At 42.4% G+C, this 19,806-nt stretch overlaps 1 protein-coding gene across 1 annotated transcript in view; it reads right to left on the reverse strand.

Moving 5' to 3' along the window:
* ATG14 (autophagy related 14) overlaps positions 1-19,806 on the reverse strand; it is a 516,698-nt gene that overhangs the window by 259,413 nt on the left and 237,479 nt on the right. Inside the window, exon 5 of the mRNA XM_044074421.1 lies at positions 2,524-2,761. Coding sequence (XP_043930356.1) covers positions 2,524-2,761 — 238 coding nt within the window. The remainder of the gene's footprint in view (positions 1-2,523; positions 2,762-19,806) is intronic.

Here is a 19,806-nt window from a genome sequence, read left to right on the forward strand (position 1 = left end):
GTTAGGAGGATGGACCGAAGAGGAAGACTCTGCAACTTCCTTCTGGGTGGCTGCCGCCACCACCATGGCATCTACCGGGACTCCCTTTGTCAGAAATTCTTTTCTGTGGGGGGGGCGGGGGGGGGGGCGGAGAGAAATTTGTTGGGGCACCAAGGTACTGGCTCCACAGAATCAGGGTTTTCCAACACCCTTCGACAAATAAGGTCAAGAGGTTCATCGAAAGGTGGAGACACCCAGGAAGCGGAAGGTTGAGCGCCAAAAGAGTTAAGGAATACCAACTCCTCCTCGGAAGGGGTCTTGGAAGGCCAGTCTCCTCTTTGTTTCAGTATCTCCAGGATATCGCAGAAGGAAACATCATCAGAGGAAGACTTGGGGTCCCTTTCAGATTCCTCGAGGTCAGTATCGGAAGTGAGAGACTCGTCCTGGGAGTCTATGTGCTTTCCTCTTGCACAATTTCTTTCTGGGAGGTTCCTCAGGCACAGGCTCTGAGAGACCTTCAGAAAGTGGGGGACCACTCGTGGGGGTATCCTTAGGGCCTGGTGCTCTGCTGTCCAAGGATAGGTGGGTGTCAGAAGCTCTCGCCGGAGTGGTGGGGGATGGAATGACTGACCCCGAGTGACGTAGCTGACAACCTGGCCAGCACACTCCGCATGGCCTCGAAGGCGGGTCCCCCCGAGTCCGAGGACCGACCAGCCTCCAAGGCCATGTCCAGGACTGGGGTCCCCCCCAGCCGATGCACCGAGTGGGAGACTCGGAACCGAAAGATGTCCTGAGGCATCCCCCTCAGGCATGACCGAGGAGGCCAGAGTCTCGAACCCTGTGGACAGAATCGACATGGTCGGAGCCGAGGTCGGCACCGATAAACCCAGAGGGGGTATTGGAGCCGGCGCAGGAACATCACTCAGAGTGGAACATACCGTCTCCGACAGCAAGGATGTGCTCGGAGGAGGAATCGATGAAATAACCATAGGAATTGGCTCCGGAGCCGACTGGGTAGGAGCCGAAAACAATTTAGCCAACACCGGCGACTGCAGGAGCCTCTGCACCACACTATCCACATCCAAATCAGAAAACCTGGAGGATTTGGAGGAGATGGATGGAGACTGAGACCTCTTATCTGGTGAACCATGCCTGACACTCTGCAACCAGCTCCGAATAGGTTCGAGAATGATCGGAGCGGACGCTGATTCACTTAATACAGAAACCTCCTGCGGCCCCGAAGACAGTGGAGCCGAGGAAGCAGTATCCAATATGGTAATTTTCTCCGGAGGCTCCGAAGATGCTGATGGAGCCGGAGACCTTTTCTTGGACTTAGGTTTGACTGGGAGCCGAATCTATAGCCTCCTTGAAAGATGGTTTAAGCAGTCCCTTTAAAATCAATTTGTTTTTCCTCTCTTGGAGCACCCTAGGACTGAAGGCATGGCAAAAACTACACGACTCCTGTAAATGGATGGCTCCAAGACAGTAAACACAGACTGAGTGTCCATCTGTGATGGACATTTTATATCCACACTTTGAACACTTTTTAAAGCCAGAAGGCTTATGTTCTTTCTGATCCTTAGACATATCTAAAGAGTTAACGACTTCCAACGGGTGCAACGCACACAACATAACCACAGTTAACAATTACCAAAAAGGGTGGGAAGCCCACCACTTAGACATTACCACAGAGAAGAGCGAAGCTCTAAACCAACAAACAACAACGAGAACACAGAGAAAGAACCTCTAACTTAAATGGGTCTCAAAAGGAAAATACAACAACAAACAGACTAACTATTCACTAAGGGAGGACTAGGTCCTCTAACTAAAATGGGCCTAGCCCGTGGGAACTGACAGGGATACCACAAAAAACACTACTAAACACACAAACACAACTACCACAGCAAGAATAGCTACTAAAACAGCTTTCGAAGTATGAAGCAACCAATTTCTGAAGAGAAATAAGTAAAAAAAAAAAGAGTACTTAGCCACAGCCAAGCGAGACCACGTCCGATCTCTACAAGTGGCAAATGAGATCTGGGGATGCGAAGCAGTGTACTATGGGATACCCTCTTAGCCCAGCCAATCAGAGACTTTTGAGCTAGTAAATAGGCCTAGTCGGAGCCTATATTCGGCTCCGAACCCATGGGTAAGAATGTAGGCAAGATAGGACTACATAACATCTACAGTTACAGAATGACCTATGACTTTTTTTTTTCAGTCCTCAGCTGAAGCTTGAGGGAATTACCACTCTGGGCATTTCTCAGGAAACCAACGGACTTGGCTATAGCTGTGTGTGCAAATGCACAGCACCAAGATATCCAATGTTATAAGTATCTTAGAAATTCCTTTTAAAATGCATTTCAGTATAATAATGTGTACTCCCTATCAGAAATCATTCAATTTAAAGTACTATAAGCAAATATAACCAATGAATGAAAAATCAGACACAAATTTTCAGTATGTTAGGCTAACTCTAACAATGTAATTCTTCTAACCCCCAGATGATAAATTAAACACTTTTTTCAGTTTACTTCTGCTTACCTCATACCAGTCTTGACTTCATCAGCAGGGAAAATTACTTTTGTCAGCTCTAATATGTGACTTCGACGGATGCTGGCAAGGTGCTCTTCACAGTTTCTTAAGTCAAGACATTTTTTCTCAACTAGTTCTCTCAGCTTATGGTTGTGCTTCTGAAACTTTTCTTTTTTTTCCTGGAGACGTGAGACTCTGCGATAAAGTTTCTGATTTTCCTCTTGATGCTTAAGGAGGGAGTTGGAATCTTAAAAAAATAAGACAAGCTCTTTCAAATTGAAATTCTCCAGTTTCCAAACGTGTTTACAGTGACAGAAATGCTGCTACCTTGCTATCCCCCACCCCACGTGTTCCTACAGTATTCATAGCCACCTTGAAGCCTGCGGGCCTCTGCTCAAGATAATGCCTGGCAACACTGAATTCTCTCTCTCCTTTCTTAACAAAAGTCCTCATGTCAATGAAGCCAGAGGGAAGCCAATAATGAAGTCTGACTTATACTCTCCTGCGGTCTTTAATGTCACCCTCATCCCACACTCTAACCAAATTATTCTGCTGTCCTGAAAATGGCCACTTGAATTATGACAACATAACTAAATGGGGATAGTCAATATATATTCAACCTCTTAATACTCTTGTTTTATTGTCAGATGTAATCACACACACAAGTGTATTGACAGAGTACTGTTTATCCATTTTAAAAATCAAACTATAAGATGCTGTAGCTTTGTTTATTTATTTACTTAGTTTTTGTCCTCCTTGGAACTACAGTTTGGACTTTATCCCACTAAGTCTCCACAGCAGCTTATCTTTCATTATATTGTGATATGTATTTAACTATATGCTTAACTGGGTAAGTAAACATATTGTCCGTGGATATTTTTCAGTCACAAATCAGGACACAAGATTAAACCCCTTCAAAGAACAGTTTCTAAAAATGTAGTCTTTCTTAAAATAAGTCTGTCTGTACCATGTGACAAACTGCACTAACGTTCTGAGAAAGACCAAGAAACTCTGTCCTCTCATTTATATCCTCAATGGTTTGCATGCTGCTAAAAAAGGAAAACAAAGACAACACAGAAATAAAAATAAGCACATGCATTTTCATTCATTTAGTCAATTAATTCAATCTCTGAATAGCTGTTTAATCCAAATCAGGGTTTTGTGGCAGTCTCCCACCACTCAGTTTCAACAACATAGAAAAACTAATCCTGGATGGGGTCCAATTTGTTCCAGGATGCTCAGACAGATAAGCATGCACACCTAAAGGCAATCTGGGGAGTGTCAGTTTGACTACAGCAGATCATTGGAATATGGCAGAAAATAAGAGCACCCACTAAAAACTCACATAGCTACAGTGACGTGCAGAGTTCCCAAAAAGGGCACCGCAGGCAAGAAGTGAACTGGACACTCGCATACTTTAAGACATCAATGCCGACCCAATGTGCTGTTGTGAACCCAGAACATATACAACAAGAAATTACAAAGCAGATATTCTCACTGAGCTATACAAAGAAAGAACAAGGAAAAAAAAGACTTTGGGGTCAAAGACTAGGTCCAGTGTCCCCCCCCCCTTTCCCCCAAAAAAGTTGAGGTATGCAAGTAGATACAGGTCAGTAAAACAAGAAAATATGTCAAGATAAAGCATAGCAATGTATGTATGTGTCTTTCGGCTTTTCCCGGTTAGGGATCGCCACAGCGGAACTCCGGTCCGCTAATGATTGGCAGTAGATTTTTACGTGCCGAGTTGCCAGCTCTGACACACAACCTTCAACGAAGGTACACCCATTCATGCATGTCTCCACACAGAAGATGCTCTAGCTGAGAATCGAACAGGACAACGTCTTACTGTGAGGCGTCAACGCTACCGCAGCACCACCACCGCATAGCAATATTGCCTATAAAAAGAGAAGGTGTGACTGGTGAAAGCAGACTAGTTACTAGCAAAATAAGGAAGGGGGAAGAGCATAAATGAAAAATTGACATACAAAACCCCGAATCCCAAAGGCTGAAATTGTCCTAACTAAAGGTAAGCAAATCTGACGTGTTGTTATATTAAGCTAAAGGGGACTCAAATTGCCCTAACAAAATATAACCTACTCTGAGATGCCATGATCTTAAAAGTTGGTATAAAAGGGGAATGTGTGAGTGAGGAGGGTGAGCCTTCCTCAAAAGAGTGTTAGCTCTTTTGTGGATTATTTCACTATTTCAGGAAAATGCAATGTTTGGTCTTTTGCCTTCAGGAATTTGTGAGTCAAGCTCAAAAAAAATGAATGTCGACAAATAAGTTTGGAAAGATTCCAGGAGAAACCTGTTGTGTTATAACTGAAATTTCTCAGCTCTTTCCCTAATCTTTAGAGCAGTAAGGGTAAAAGGCTATCAAAATGGCATTGTAGCCTTTCACTCTTATTACTGAAAGGACTGTGGAAAGAGATGAGGAATCCCACAGTTGTAGCACTGTGGGTTTCTTCTGGAATGTTTTCATTGTTTACTTTCCAGTCTAGCGGTTCTTAACTTCTGATCAGGGGTAAAAATCCGGTATACCTCATGACTGGATCTTGAAATGGACTACAAATAAGTATGAGGAGTAAAGCTAAGGACATCAGAGCTGAAGGCATATGATGGTAACAGTCCTCACCATAACTGTATTAACAGTGATAGCAAGCATTCAGTAACAGAACAGTACAGGGGATTATCTAACACAATTACTGTATTTTAGTTATGTATTTCAGTGATATGGTTGCTGTTGCCCCCTTTAAAATACAATCCCCCAAAAGTCTTTGCCAAATAGATATTCCGTAATATAACCTACACAGAGAGGTCCAAATAAGCAAGCAAAATCACATACACATGTTCATAGGTTCATAGGCTGGTACTAGGCTATCAGCCCTAGGGCCTATACAAGCCTAGCCATAACAATTCCCTGGCTATTTCTTCCCACATTATTTACTTTCCTGGACCCCTGTCTAGCAGGGCGACTGACGTGATCCCTGGGGTGAATTTCCTTTCTCCCATCCAGTCGTCAAGGTTCCTTTTGAAGAGGTTCAAAGAGGCACTCTGCTTGACATGTATGGGCAATCTATTCCAGAGTCTGGGGAGTCTCTGGGTCAGGAACCTATCCCTCCAGCATGTTTTGTTTATTGTGATGACAAGGTTTAGATCCCTGGGCGTGTAGCTCTGAGGGATTGGGATTTCTTTAAGTGTAGCATGTCCAACAGCTCTGGGTTTGACATGGCCTTGTATGTTAAGCAGAGATCGCCTCTGAGTAGACGATATGCGACAGAGTATAGCTGGAGTTTTTAAGGCGGTCAGCGTAGGGCATCTGCTTTAGGCCTGTGATTCTTTTAGTGAGGTATTTCTGAGGCCTTTCCAGTTGTTGCAGATGTCTTGAGAGGTACATACCAAATGGGGCGTTGTATTCTATAATGGGTCTAATGAGGGATGAGTACAGTGGGACAATGACCTCCTTTTTCTGGATGAAAAGCCCTTCATGATGAGGTGTGCCACATAGAAGGATTTCCTGACTGTTGTGGCGATGTGGTTATCGAACGTGAGACCACTGTCCACCTGTGTCCCTAAGTCTCTTATCACACTTTCTGTGTTTAGTGTACTGCCACCTATATGGTAATTCATGGATACATGTTTTTTCCCAAAGGGATAACAATACATTTCTTGGCATTGAGCTTGAGCCCATGGCTCTGGCACCAAGCATCTGTTTCTGTAAGGCCCTTTTGTAGAGTATCCACATCATTTGGGATTCAATAATGGCTCCCAGTTTGCAGTCATCTGCAAACTTTGTTAGCCAGAGTCCCTTAGTGTTGACCTGTACTTCAGAGAAGTAGATGCCAAACAAGAGCGCCCCAGGACTGAACCCTGAGGTACTCCACTTGTCACTTGTCTGGAGCTGGATTTGGAGTCAGCTACTTTTATAGTGTGGGTTCTATCAGTAAGCCATTTAGCAACCCATTGGGTGACATAGGGATTAATGCCCAACTTAGTAAGTTTATCTATGATTCCAGAGTGGGGATGGTGTCAAAGGCCTTGGCAAGGTCTAGATAGGCTGTGTGGACCACCTTACCCTTGTCCATGGCTCTGGAGACTGATTCAAAGAAGTTAATCAGGTTCAGGAGACAAGATCGGCCCTTCACAAACCCAAACTGGGTGGGGTCCAGTGTTTGAAGGTTGCCAATGTCTTTGTTTATAAGTTCCATGATAATACGCTCCATGGCCTTGCAGATAAGGCTTGTCAGACTGATGGGACGGTAGTTTCCGGGATCCAAGGTGGATCCCCCCTTGTGGATTGGGATAACTGTAGCTCTACGCCACTCAGTGGGCACGAAACCTGAGGTGAGGCTGTGATTAAACATGACACTTAGGTGAGGTGCCAGTTCAAGTGAAAATACAAACAAAATAGAAGCACATCGAGAAAAAATGCTAAAAAAATTGTGCTAGTAATCAACTTTCCTGTAACAATCTTGTTACAACATCAAATTAAAAGAAACCTACTACCAATCATTAGCAGGCCGGAGTTCCGCTGTGGCGACCCCTAACCGGGAAAAGCCGAAAAGAAGATGATATGTAACAAAGAACTGAAGACTACAAAATGAATATTCAGCAGAGAAGCTTCAGTAAAAAAAATGCAGGAAAGCTCCGGACTACCAAGTAAGATATCTGAAATCAGAAGTGCATTGAAAATGACCAAAGTGAACCTAAATGAAGACAGATGTATGGAATACTCCTCACCAAATCATTTGTTTACTGAAAGTAAGGTGACAAGTCTTTAGAGCTGGTGCTATTTAGTTACGGTGTTCACTTCACACTGTGTGTGTCTGGAGGCTTACCTAACTTCCCCTAACTAGTTTCAATGACCGAATATGACCCATATGATTTGGTGGTGTGCTCTAAGGTGAGATCCACTTCTGTCATCTGGAAGTGACTCAGACACAATACACTAAACAATACTGTATTTTGAAACTTGAAGGTGAAACTTGTAGGCGTAACAGGGGGAGCAACCATTAACACTACATAACTCCAACCAATGAAAGGGTTTGACAAAAAGGGACTAATGTGAACAGTTACGGCAGTTTCTCTTGAAATAAAAATATGAAAAGTTTGCAACACAGCATCAAGGTAAAATGTGGACAAGATATGCACAGCATACTTAAATCTAAAGTACACAATGTCTATCAGCAAACTGCACATTCTCTGCAGGCCTTTTTAACCAACCAGCACTCTTGTGTAACAAATGAACATTTGTACTTACTACAATTTCATACATTAACAAAGTAATAAAATAAAAATAATAAGCTGAAACAGTTTTCATAGACAGTAAAAGAGAGACCTGATGGCAAGGAAATGCAGCAGAATACAAACTTTCTACCAGGTCTAGAATGCTTCTCTGATTGTTCACTTAATACTTATTTCTGATTTAGGGACTTGGGATTAAATGACACACAATAAACTGGATGGAAGACATGCCATTATACCACATGTGAAACGTGCCGACATTGAGTGCACATACTGATTTGAAAAAAATGGCCCACAGTGAAACTTGTTAAAAGATGAAGGAAAGCATCTTTCCTACACCATGTGCAAACATGGTGGGGAGACAAAAATAAACAGTGGACTTATCTAATGCTATTTTGTAAGAAGAAACTGAAGGTGACATTTTATGATTAAGTTGCACTATGGGGCAGATTCAATAAACCCTACATGGTCCGCTAAGACTGTGTGCTCGTCGTGGCACGACTCTCACATGGTAGCACATAGTTTTGAATTCAGTAAGTAATCATACACACCGTGTAGAGCCACACAAACACGGTAAACATAGAGGTCTGCTAATTACAGGATAAGCAGCTGAACTGAATGCTAACCAACCAATCCAAGATGGAGGAGCTATTCAACAAGCTATAAAGCAAACGTGTAGACTCAATGCTGTTTTTCCCAGTGAATTCTAAAACCTACTGGAAAACAGCCACAGAAAAGAGTCTACAGAGAAAATGTTGGGAGTTGCTGTTGCTTTAATTCCTATGTATGTGCAACAGGCTGAATGAAGTCTATGCTGCTGCTAACAGACTACAGCCAAGAAGGAGAAGTGCTTTTAGACCCCATTTAACTTATCACAATCTGCATGATGTGGAAATTGTAGAGATCTACAGGGTGGATACAGACACACTACAGGAACTCTGTGACCTCTGTCGTCCTCAACTCAGACCAAGGGCAAGCCAAGGGGAACCAATATCAGTGGAGACAAAGGTATGTGTAGCACTTACAATTTTAGCTATAGGAACCTTTCAGAGACCAACAGGGGACACGCTGGGGGTGTCAGTGGCATCAGTATCCAGGATCCTCTATCAATTCCTAAATGCTATGCTCCAACATGTCAGTGACTACATATATGTTTATCCATACACCAATCCATACACAGAATTTGGTGCCTGCTCACCGTCTCCAAACCCATCCAAGGTAGAGACATCCTTAGGATCTTTAGTCGAATTAGAGTCTCGCAGCATACCGGACTCCGAATGGGTCTCTGTAGCGGCCTATGAATCCACAGAAGCAGGCATCAGGGGCTGCGAAAGCGCCTCACTGAGGACCGGAGAACTGACGACTAGCTTAACTGAAGTGTCGTCGGTAGTTTTGGACCTGTGTGGTCTGTCTCTGTCTTTATCCTTACATTTTTTTGGAAGATCGGTAGTCGGATGGCTTACTGAAGCCATATCGGAATACTTGGATTGACAGCGAAAATATTTAGTAACAATAAGGGCCCAATGATGTATAGTTCTGGCTATGAATAAAGCACAAAAGCGACAGCAAGGGACGTTGTAGTCTGGGCCTAAACAGGTGACGCAGTAAAAATGGAAGTCTCGGTGTGGTAATTGCTTTCCGCAGGCGAAACAATTGTTAACTTTTTCTGACATCGGTTAGAGCAAGAAAAAAAGGTTCCCCAATGGGGTACTTAGCTTTAGAAGATTTCAACTTCAATTCGGAAACGAAAACTCAGGTAGCGGCCGGCCGGCACTCATGCGAACTGCTTCTGCTTCGGGCTCCTAAGCAAGAAAGACTGATGTAATGGCATTGACTGCCTGATTTTATACCACTGACGATCTGACGTCAGTCCTGGAGCAACAGCAACCAACGCAGAAATACTAAGCCTCTGGTATTCGGGCTGACTGAGGGCTACCTCTGGCAGGATAACACAAGTGTAATGACTGCAACAGTGAAACACGAAGAACATATACCAAGCACTATGCACCCTGAGCATCAGACACAAAGCTTACGTATCCCTGAAAACAAGGATAGGGCACAGTTATGACTTGCACATAGTGTCGTGTGTGTATGGGGGGGGGGGTAGGAAGCCTAGGCTGACACTAAAGGCAATTGAGTGTATGTGAGCAAGAAAGACAGTCACACATTTGAATAAAGTATCAAATGGCCAGTGAGACAGAATGACTAAGCCTCAAGACTGAACCATGTAATTGTTGTGTGTGCCTGTATGGGCACTCCAGGTGAAATTGCTGTGCGACTGTCTGCAAGAACACAGCCAAGCTCTGTGCTAGCTCTACATCTTGGTATGTTGGACAGGTGTGAGCCATGCATGGTAGAGGTAGGAGATCATCATCGCCATACCCACCCACAAAAACTATCTCTGCCAGGAGTTGCACTGGCGCATCCACACCCATGGTCAGATGCACTGCTGCTACCTGAACATGGCTGATGTCTGCTGGACAAGCTCTCCTCATGAGTACGCCCAGGACCATGGCCTGCCACACCTGGGTGTGGACACCTCAACCACTGATGAAGCAGTGGAAGAAGTACCACTATGGGAGTGTGATGGGGCATGGCCACAACAGCTAACATCAGATGATGCAGCTGACCTATGCTCACATGGATGCCGTTCCCTCCCTCAGCAGCAGCGGACGTTCCATCACAGACATCACTCGTTCCAACATATCATTCATCTGATCCATTAAATCGGCAACATGGTGGAGGCAGTCATGCATGTCAGCCTGTGCCACATCTACAACCCTAAGCACTTCTTCAGAGGCCCTATTGGAATGTGCCTGTGCCTCCATGATGGCCTCAAACATATGCAGAGTGGCACAGGAAGACACACCTGGATCAGGTGGAGAATGGATAGCAGGCCTCCTCCGAGCACCCCCTAACAACCCTCCTGCATGGCATCTCACCCACACTTTGACTATGGCCACAATCAACAGGCACTGAAGCCACAGTAACCACACAACCTTGATGAAGTGTGTCACCCTTCACCTGGCCAATATCTGAGGGCTCACTGGAATGGGTTGGCATAAGCCTACTGGCTGTGTACGATTGAATTACAGGGGATGGCTGAATGTCAACTGCAGTGTCAGACTCAACCTCTGCACAATCTGACTGTGCCTCTGTTTGCCCACCATCATCATCATCAGAGTCTGCCATCAGGTGGTAAGAGTCCTATACTTCCAATGTCAGGATCACTTGTGATAATAAGCAACAAACGCAGGAAAAAAATGAATGGCTACACTACTACAGTTCAACATATGCTAACAAACTTATAGTGGTGCCACTATTACAGACAGTTAAAGCAATACACACCCAGTCCTGACACCCACATCACACATATGGATAACAAATATTTCTGTAAACTGCTCATCAGTACTGAAATAAGAATGTTTAGCTTACAATGTGCAGATGATTCCACAGTTCCTAAGGAGGATGGTCCTGGAAGAAGTTGAGCAAAAGGTACGGACACCATCATCACAATTAACAGTAACACAGGTGAAAAACTTTTAGCCCTTCATATGTCCATTAACAATACAATTAACAGAAACTTAACAATACAATTAACAGAAACTTGGATGACACATCCACCCCATATCCATGTGTAACGAGCCAGAATGTGTTGCTAACTGTATCAATCTATAACTAGCCCCCCTCCCCCCAAAAAAATTTAAACTTAAGTATTGCTGTCAATATTTTACTATACAACAAATACTTAACTGACACATGTAAGCCTACCTGGAAGCTCCTCCTGGGACATACTTGCCCTCCCTGATTTCCACTGAGCTCTCTGGATCCCTGACGGTTGACAGGAACTCTTCATTTGCTAACTGAATCTTGAGGCCAACTTTGTTAAAAGTTATTTGTGCTATATATGAACTTTTACTCTGGTATTTATTTACTGGATTGGGAAACTGTTTAAAATGGCATTGCATATAAAATCTGCATTAAATGTTGAAAATTTTGTTGGTATTTATGTGCTTGCACTTTAAACTGTAACTGTAATTATTTTTCAATATGTAATCGTTTTGATTAATAGACAGCACTGGGTATAAATAAGTGGATTTTAATAATGTAAATTATCCTTTGAAGGTGAACTGCTGATGTACAGGATATGTTATTAGAAATAGAATCCAGCACTTGAACTGCAAGTGAGCTGTCCATTGAATTTGTTTGATTTTACCCATGTGTAATGAGCTAGAATGATGTGTTAACTTATCAATCTATAACTAGGTGCACCACCCCAGAAAAAATGTTAAACATAGTTAAGTATTGTTGTCAATATTTTACTATACAATACATATTTAACAGTTGACATAGGTAAGCCTACTTGGAAGCTCCTCTTGGGACATACATGTTCTCACTGAATCAGCAGCACCAACATCAATCACATGCTGTTGTGCAATTTACACTGAGCTCTCTGGATCCCTGACAGTGAAAAGGAACTCTTCATTTGGTGTCAGTGGTGGCTTTGTAGCAGGGCCCCCCCAAGTAGCCATTTGTCCATGGGTCACTGGAGCTGCTCTTCTCCTGGCTGATGACATCATGTCAGTGAACCTATGACACACCTGATCATATATCCTGCTGTGGCCTCCAACAGCACTGACATCATCAACTATCTGCTGGCAAATTTTCATTTTTCCAGACATATCCCCATGGCCTCTCTCAAGCAGAAAGCCACCATATCACCTAAATGCTTGTACAATGACCTCATTCTAAGGGTCACTGTGGGGGTGGGGGAATGCGGGGATTGAGATGCCTGGGTGCCATAATCCTAGGTGACATAAAACACAAAAAAAGGATAATGCACATAAACATCACACAAATAAAAGTTCTGATTAGATATGAAACAAGTAGCGTTTTTTCAATATTACCCACTTGCGAAACAAAAAAACTTTCAAGATATTCAAATATAAAAAAGGATTTATGTGCTTGTAACATATCACAGTCACGCACAAAGGAAGGTTGGATCCAAACCAAGGGGAACAAAAATAGCAAAGCAAACTTCTGTACAAGCAATTTATTGTTTGTGCAAACACAGAAATGGGACTTATCCCCCACCCCCCCCAAAACAAAAGACAAATGATTTTGCTACCAAAGGAATAAAACATCAGTGAACTGTTACAAGTGCTATCAAAGAAACTGTCCCAAAAACATGTATACATTTACCACAGAACTTTCATTTTTATGTAATTGCCAGTCACCTCTACCTGTGGCCATCCTAGAAGGCTAACATCCCTGTGTCATTGACAATATAGGGCATTTACATTTCACTGAAAAAACAATAGAAGAGTATAAAGAGAAATAGTTGCAACATTAACACTTGTGATGAAAGCTAAAAAGGCTATGCACCTGAGAAAATAAAATGCCATGACAAAAATGCCTATGCCATCAGTAAACTTCTAAGAAGTGCATACAGATAAAAGTACCATTTGCTAATGCATATATAAAAATATTTTTATAAGTGACATGTGAGCATGTCCAGTATATAACTGAAAAATGCAATCATACCTTATCAAGATCAGTAGTCTTCTGTGCAGATATATCCAAAATAATAGCAATCTTCTTCCATGTTATCCACATAAACAGGTCTCCTCACCTTTAGGTTCCCTAGCTACACGGTTCCCTTTTTATAGTGTTAATTCAGGCATGTGAGCATGGTGAAGATACAAATGAGGTGTGAACTTATTAGAATTGCTGAAACCCAGATTCTTGGCTCCGTGTAGCAGAGCTAAACATAGTGCAGGCACTCCCTCAGTCTTTGTTGCTAATTGACTGCAACTGTGAATGATTACTGGTAGGGAGAAAGAAAACACAACAGCAATTCAGACTCCCTTACCTCCAGTGGGTGTGTTAGCCAGGTTAGACTTACACAAAGTTTAGAATAACTTGTATCAAGGTTTTAAATGTAAGTAGGCATCACACATTTCCTGTTCATTAACATCTAACATCCCCTGCATTTGTTGTATATTATTGCCATTTAATATTCTCACACATTTTAAAGATGATACAAAATGCCTTACAGATTGCATGTCTCAGATTACATGTCTCAGATTACTGCTCAGATAAGAGAAGAATGAGCAACATACACAGAAAGACAAGACAGAGTTGCATTTCTCCAAGCAATAGTCAAAAATGGTTCTGTGATCACTTGTACCACATCTGAAATTAATACATGTAGAAACAACTCAGAAGTTGTACAAATGTTTTATGCCTTGGTAACACTGTGGATGATGTCGCACTTATTTGTATGCCCAATGATTTTCATTCTTTGCTGCAAAGCTGTTTCTGTAGCAAAGAGGGATATGACACCCTTACTGTGTTTTGAAGGTTCACTGATGTGAGAGTTCAAAATCAGACTTGTGTAAAAAAATATTTCATGTGTACTAACATATATTTTGTAGTGTTGTTTATTTTATAGATTTCTTTTTTTAATGTCAGTATTTGCACAGTGCACTGCTTAGCGCAAACAGGGGAAATGGATAAACATAAATGTCATGTAAAGTACTTCTTTGATAACCAATACATCACCTACACCTGTGAATCACTTATGTGCGTGTAGCACATCTGCTAAACATGTTGATCCACACAGCATACACTATCTGTAGATCAGGGTTCAAGTCTCAGCTCTGTCTTTCAAGGATGAAACCTAATAAACACTGCTCACAGTGCTAAAACAAGTGTAGCTGTGTCTTGTTTGGATGAAGCTTACCATCATGCACATTTGGAGTAATGGCCCACACACAAACAAGAAAAAACACCTGGAGACATTCTTAATTTTAAAAAGGATACATTGTTGCATTTTTCACTTTCCATTGAGCAACACCACTTAGTGGCATTATGTGACATTTAGCAGCCTTCCCAACACAAGCAGGTTCAAAACACCTACAGACAGGAAGCAGACAGTCAATTTCAAAACGGATGCATTCTGTCAATTCTGATGGGCAGTGCACAAACATGCCAAGCGACGTTGCAGGTGATTCACACACAGAAGTTAACAATGAATAAGGAAACATCCAACTGTTATTTAAATATTTATGTGGCAGGAGGTGTAAGTGAAGGGCTCTGATACAGATAGTCCTGGGTTTTAATACAGCAAATTCCACATATTTTTACTCTTGTTCCATTTCACTTTATATTAAATGTTATAAAAAATTAAACATAATTATAAATAACAAGTACGTATAGCAGTGGAGCTCATATGAATTATATATATGACTAAGGTTATACAAACTACGATGTTTCTGTAATTATAATTGCAGTATTTGGCCTTAGATTGCCTTCAGACTTCAATAAGACTCCTACACACGAATGTATAAACCAAGCTCTTGTCAGGTCACACACATACATGGTTAACCCCCAATCTATCATGTATATTTACATATAATTCATGACTATGTGAAGAAGCACTTCTGTGGCAAAGATCAAACATCACCACTCTGGAAGAAAATGTTTTGACCACTGTGCATAGGCTTGAATCCCACATTGTAAAAATCAGTTTTATCACTGTATAAAGCCAAATCAAAAATGTGCCAGGTCATGAAATGTATGGCCCCAGTACATGTTTGCAAAGTTAAATCACCTAACAGTTCCAGCAGCAAACAACCTTCAAATGATTGCAAACTGTCATATTAACCTTCCCATTAAAAAAAAACTGCTTTCCCCTCTGTTTGGCACTGTTGCTCTCTGCTTAACATTGCACAAATGCAGTTGGCATCGTGTTTGGGTTTGTGCACTACCAGTAAACCCAATAACAGGAATTGGTAGGAAATCATTCTTAGCTATTGCTGTTCTCTCCGCTTGGACATAGTGGTAGAAGGGAAGGTGCCCAATTTAGGGCGCAGAGGTGAGGTGTTGAGTCAGAATCTTTACTGGACTCCTTGTAAAGCGTCACAGCTGAAGGCTTTTGCAGGCAGACTATACCAGCTCCCAGTACAAGTCTGAGGCTTGGAACAGTCTGGCCAAGGGTGTCTCCAGTGTGACTGGCATTCCACACACTGGAGAACACTGTAGGCATCACTTTAATGACCTAAAAAGGTGCAAGACAGATTCACTCAACCAGTGTATGGATGAGTTCAGAACTAGCAACATCCCGCAGTTGTGTAAGTACACTAATAAAGAAAATTTACAGTAGACTGAAAGCTACATATAGGCACAACTGGTATGCATAATGCTCTTCTCTTGCTCTCTTCTGTTTATTCTACAGCCAGTGCTGAGAAAACTGTGAACAGAGAAACCCGTGCTGAGTGTCTAGAGAGACTGAGGGAAGCAACGGGAATGTATGCAGCACAAGACAATTATTATAAAAGGTGAAGACAGATTCACTCAACCAATATATGGATGAGTTCAGAAATAACATCCCACAGTTGTGTAGCTATACTTCTTCTTTCAGCTTTTACAGGTTAGGGGTCGCCACAGAGGATCACCTGTCCGCTCATGATTGGCAGTAGAGTTTAACTGTGTCGAGTTGCCAGCCTGATGCCCAACCTTTCACGGAATGCACACACACGCATGCACTCACGCCTAAGGTCAATTTAGAGTGTCCAATTCACCTACAGCATGTTTTTGGGATGTGGGAGGAAACCGGAGCACATGGAGGAAACCCACGTGACCACAGGGAGGACATGCAGACTCCGCACAGAAGGCACCCCAGCCGAGGATCGAACCACAGAACCTCTTGCTGTGAGGTGACAATACTAACCGCTGCACACCATGGCCATCAAATTGTGTAAGTATACTAATAAAGAGAATTTATAGTAGCTAGAAAGCTACATATAGGCAAGACTGGTATGCATAATACTCTTCTCTTGTTCTCTTCTGTTTATTCTACAGCCAATGCTGAGATAACTGTGAATGGAGAAGCCCATACTGAGTGTCTAGAGAGACTGAGGGATGCAATGGGTATGTATGCAGCATAAGAGAATTATTATTGGCAGCTCTTAAATTAAAATGTTATTTTCTATACAAATGTAGAATAGTAAGCATGCATATATTAACTGTAAAAGCAAGCATCCATGCTTAAGTCTATAGCACAAACTAACTGTAGGAGTTAAGAGCAAGACTAGTCAGATGTTGTCGGCTCAAATACCACAAGTAAGAAGTATAAAATTGTACATTTTTTAAAATTTTACATAAATTCATTTGTACAAAAGTGGCATAAATGCCCTCCTGGTAACAATCTGTATACCTGGAATTGAACTAAGCATATGTGCAATATCTGCACATTGCAAGGATTACTTTGAGCAATCCTTATTTATAGTTTGTAGTTGTTAAGTACACTTAAATGTAAATGTTCAGATAAAATACTGTTATTACTCTGATACTGCATTGCATAATGTCACATATGATGGTGATAATTTTCTAATTTTTGTTTCTCACCCCAATTCTTATGTCTTTTTTTTTTTTTCCTATGGGTCATCAAAATGTTTCCCATGTCACTCATCTTTGACAAATCACAAAATGCTTTACAGCACAGGGAGGTAGGCCAACCGCAGTGGCTCAGCCATCCCATACTCCACCAGCTCCAGCACCAACACCCAGCACATCTGGGACCCAGACTGCGAGTACTGCCTCTGCTGCCCCAGCACTACCTGCACCCTCAGGCAGCACTACTCTGGCAGCTGGTGGTGTGGTACCCTCTGGGAGTACTAGCAGAAGTGTGGATTTTATCACATGCCAGGAGATGCCAGGGCTGGTGCATAGGGTCATGCAAACCACCAGTGGTGTAAGCCTATGCCAGATGGATAAGGCTGCTCTACCTCATGGTTTGTAGGAGAAGACGTCAAGCACTCCAACAGCCAGCTGAATAAGGGGAAAGTGATGACAGTCCTGCAGGTGAGGACTAGAATCTCACTGTCCCCATGTTTCATGGGCATGGCCCTCTGTTGTCCCCTCCCTATCCCCACTCATGTTGTCGCCCAACCTTTTTTGCCTCTCAACATCTCTGTGTCTTGTCTTGTTTGTCCTGTTTGTTTGCATCTGCTTCCTCACCTATCCTACTTACCTGAACTAGAAATATCTGTCTCTTACCCAACAGTCCTCTCTTAGTGAAGCAAAAATATTGCCCCATACATAGCTCTCCACTTCTCACACATATCTTCTTGACACATTGGATTAGGTCCAATTGGCTATACAACATGACTGCACTGTTGTCATCCCACTTTGCTGAGGTGACGGTCCAAATTCAGGTGATATTCTTTACATATTTTCATTCAACACTGTTGAAAAAGGGATGTCTTTGGTTCTTTCCTACCTCCCTAATGTACATTCCTATATTGGTTTCCCCTTTGTTCTTCCCCCTGCTTGCCCCCCATTTCACCACTGTCCTATCTACCCCATTTTAACACCTTTAATCCAGTCAAAAAATACAATCCAGTCAAAAAAAAAAAAAAAAATACAATCACATACAACACACAGTAAAAAAAAAAAAAAAAATCAATGAAGCCCTACACTTTCTGTGTTTGCACTGAATCTAATATCTTGCACCAGTGCCAAGTGATGGTGAACGGCTCTCCGTTGGTGTAGTTACCTTCACACAATGTCACTTAAACATGTTATGCAGAGGTTACAAACAGTGAATGTAGAATAAAGAATTATTTCATTACATTATAAACACATCCTTAAAACTACTAGATGCACCTGGATTCAAACCCTATATCATCTGGGCTCCAAAAAAAAAATCTGTCAATGCATTTACACTTGCTGCCACAGAGTCGGCTAAGCAGCAGGTGTGTTTCATTCACACAGTACCCAGAACTCTCAGAATCTTGTCAATGATGTTCACATTTGCTCAGAGCTTAACTATCCACAAACAGGAAAAGCAGTATAAAATAGAAGTTATGTTCTTACCATAACGTTCCATGTTAGTTGTCTTCTTCTCGCCTTCTTTCTTGCTGGATGGGTTCGGAGCCGACCTTGGCTCCGACTCGGCCACTCTAAAAGCTCGAGAGTTGGTTCCACCGGCTCGAGGCTCCCCTTATATCCCACAATGCTAGGCGGTAATACCTCAGATCTCGTTTGTAAGCTATGCCCAGCCAAAAATAACTCCAGAACCACTGGAAAAGGGAAAGAAACCCACCTCTATAAAAGGAAGGGAAGAAAGTGACCTGAAAACTTGATGAAGGACTATATGCACAGAATAGCATATACCTATATACAATAGAGGTGGTAGAAAGAGAGGTCACAATCAAACTCCTCTAGGTCTGTCCAGGCTAGGGGGAAGGAGGGTGGGGCGCAAGAAAGAAAGGCGAGAAGAAGACAACTAACATGGAACGTTATGGTAAGAACATAACTTCTATATGTTAAGTTGTCCATCTCGCCTTCATTCTTGCTGGATGGGACCGCGTCCCTAGCACCTTGTCCCGGGTGGCCTATCGGAACAGACTCTTGAGAACAGTGGAACCAAAGTTAGCTCTATGTCTAGAAGCTAAATCCAACTTATAATGAGAAATGAAAATGTGAGGAGTAGCCCAAGTAGCCGCTGCACAAATGGTGTCAATAGGCAGCCTGTCTTGGAAGGCTATAGAAGTAGCCAAAGCTCTGGTGGAGTGGGCCTTAGGTTTGTTAGGCAGCTTTTGGTGTCTAATTTCATAAGCAAAGGAAATCAGAGATGTTAGCCATCTGGAGAGTGATACCTTCGAAACTGAAAGTCCCTTTCTGCCTTCTGCATAAGAGACAAACAACTGGCCAGTTTTTCTGATCTGTTTGGTTCTATCCAAATAATACCTTAACTGACGATGAACATCTAGCCAATGCAATTTTGTTCAGACCTGTTAGAAAAGTTAGGAAAAACACAGGAGGTCAATGCTTTGATTTAGGTTAGGCAGAGGCTACTTTAGGTAAAAAGGATGGATTGGTTCGTAAGGACACCCTGTCTTTATGAAACAATAGATACGGTGGTCGACTGCTGAGTGCATGAAGTTCTGAGACCCTTCTAGCTGAAGTAATGGCTACCAGAAAGAGAGTCTTCCAGGATAGCAATTTCAATGAACAGGAAGCTGCAGGTTCGAAAGGGGA

The sequence above is a fragment of the Protopterus annectens genome, chromosome 6.part0, assembly GCF_019279795.1.
Source record: "Protopterus annectens isolate FY-2018-M chromosome 6.part0, PAN1.0, whole genome shotgun sequence".
Classification (NCBI taxonomy): Eukaryota; Metazoa; Chordata; order Ceratodontiformes; family Protopteridae; genus Protopterus; species Protopterus annectens.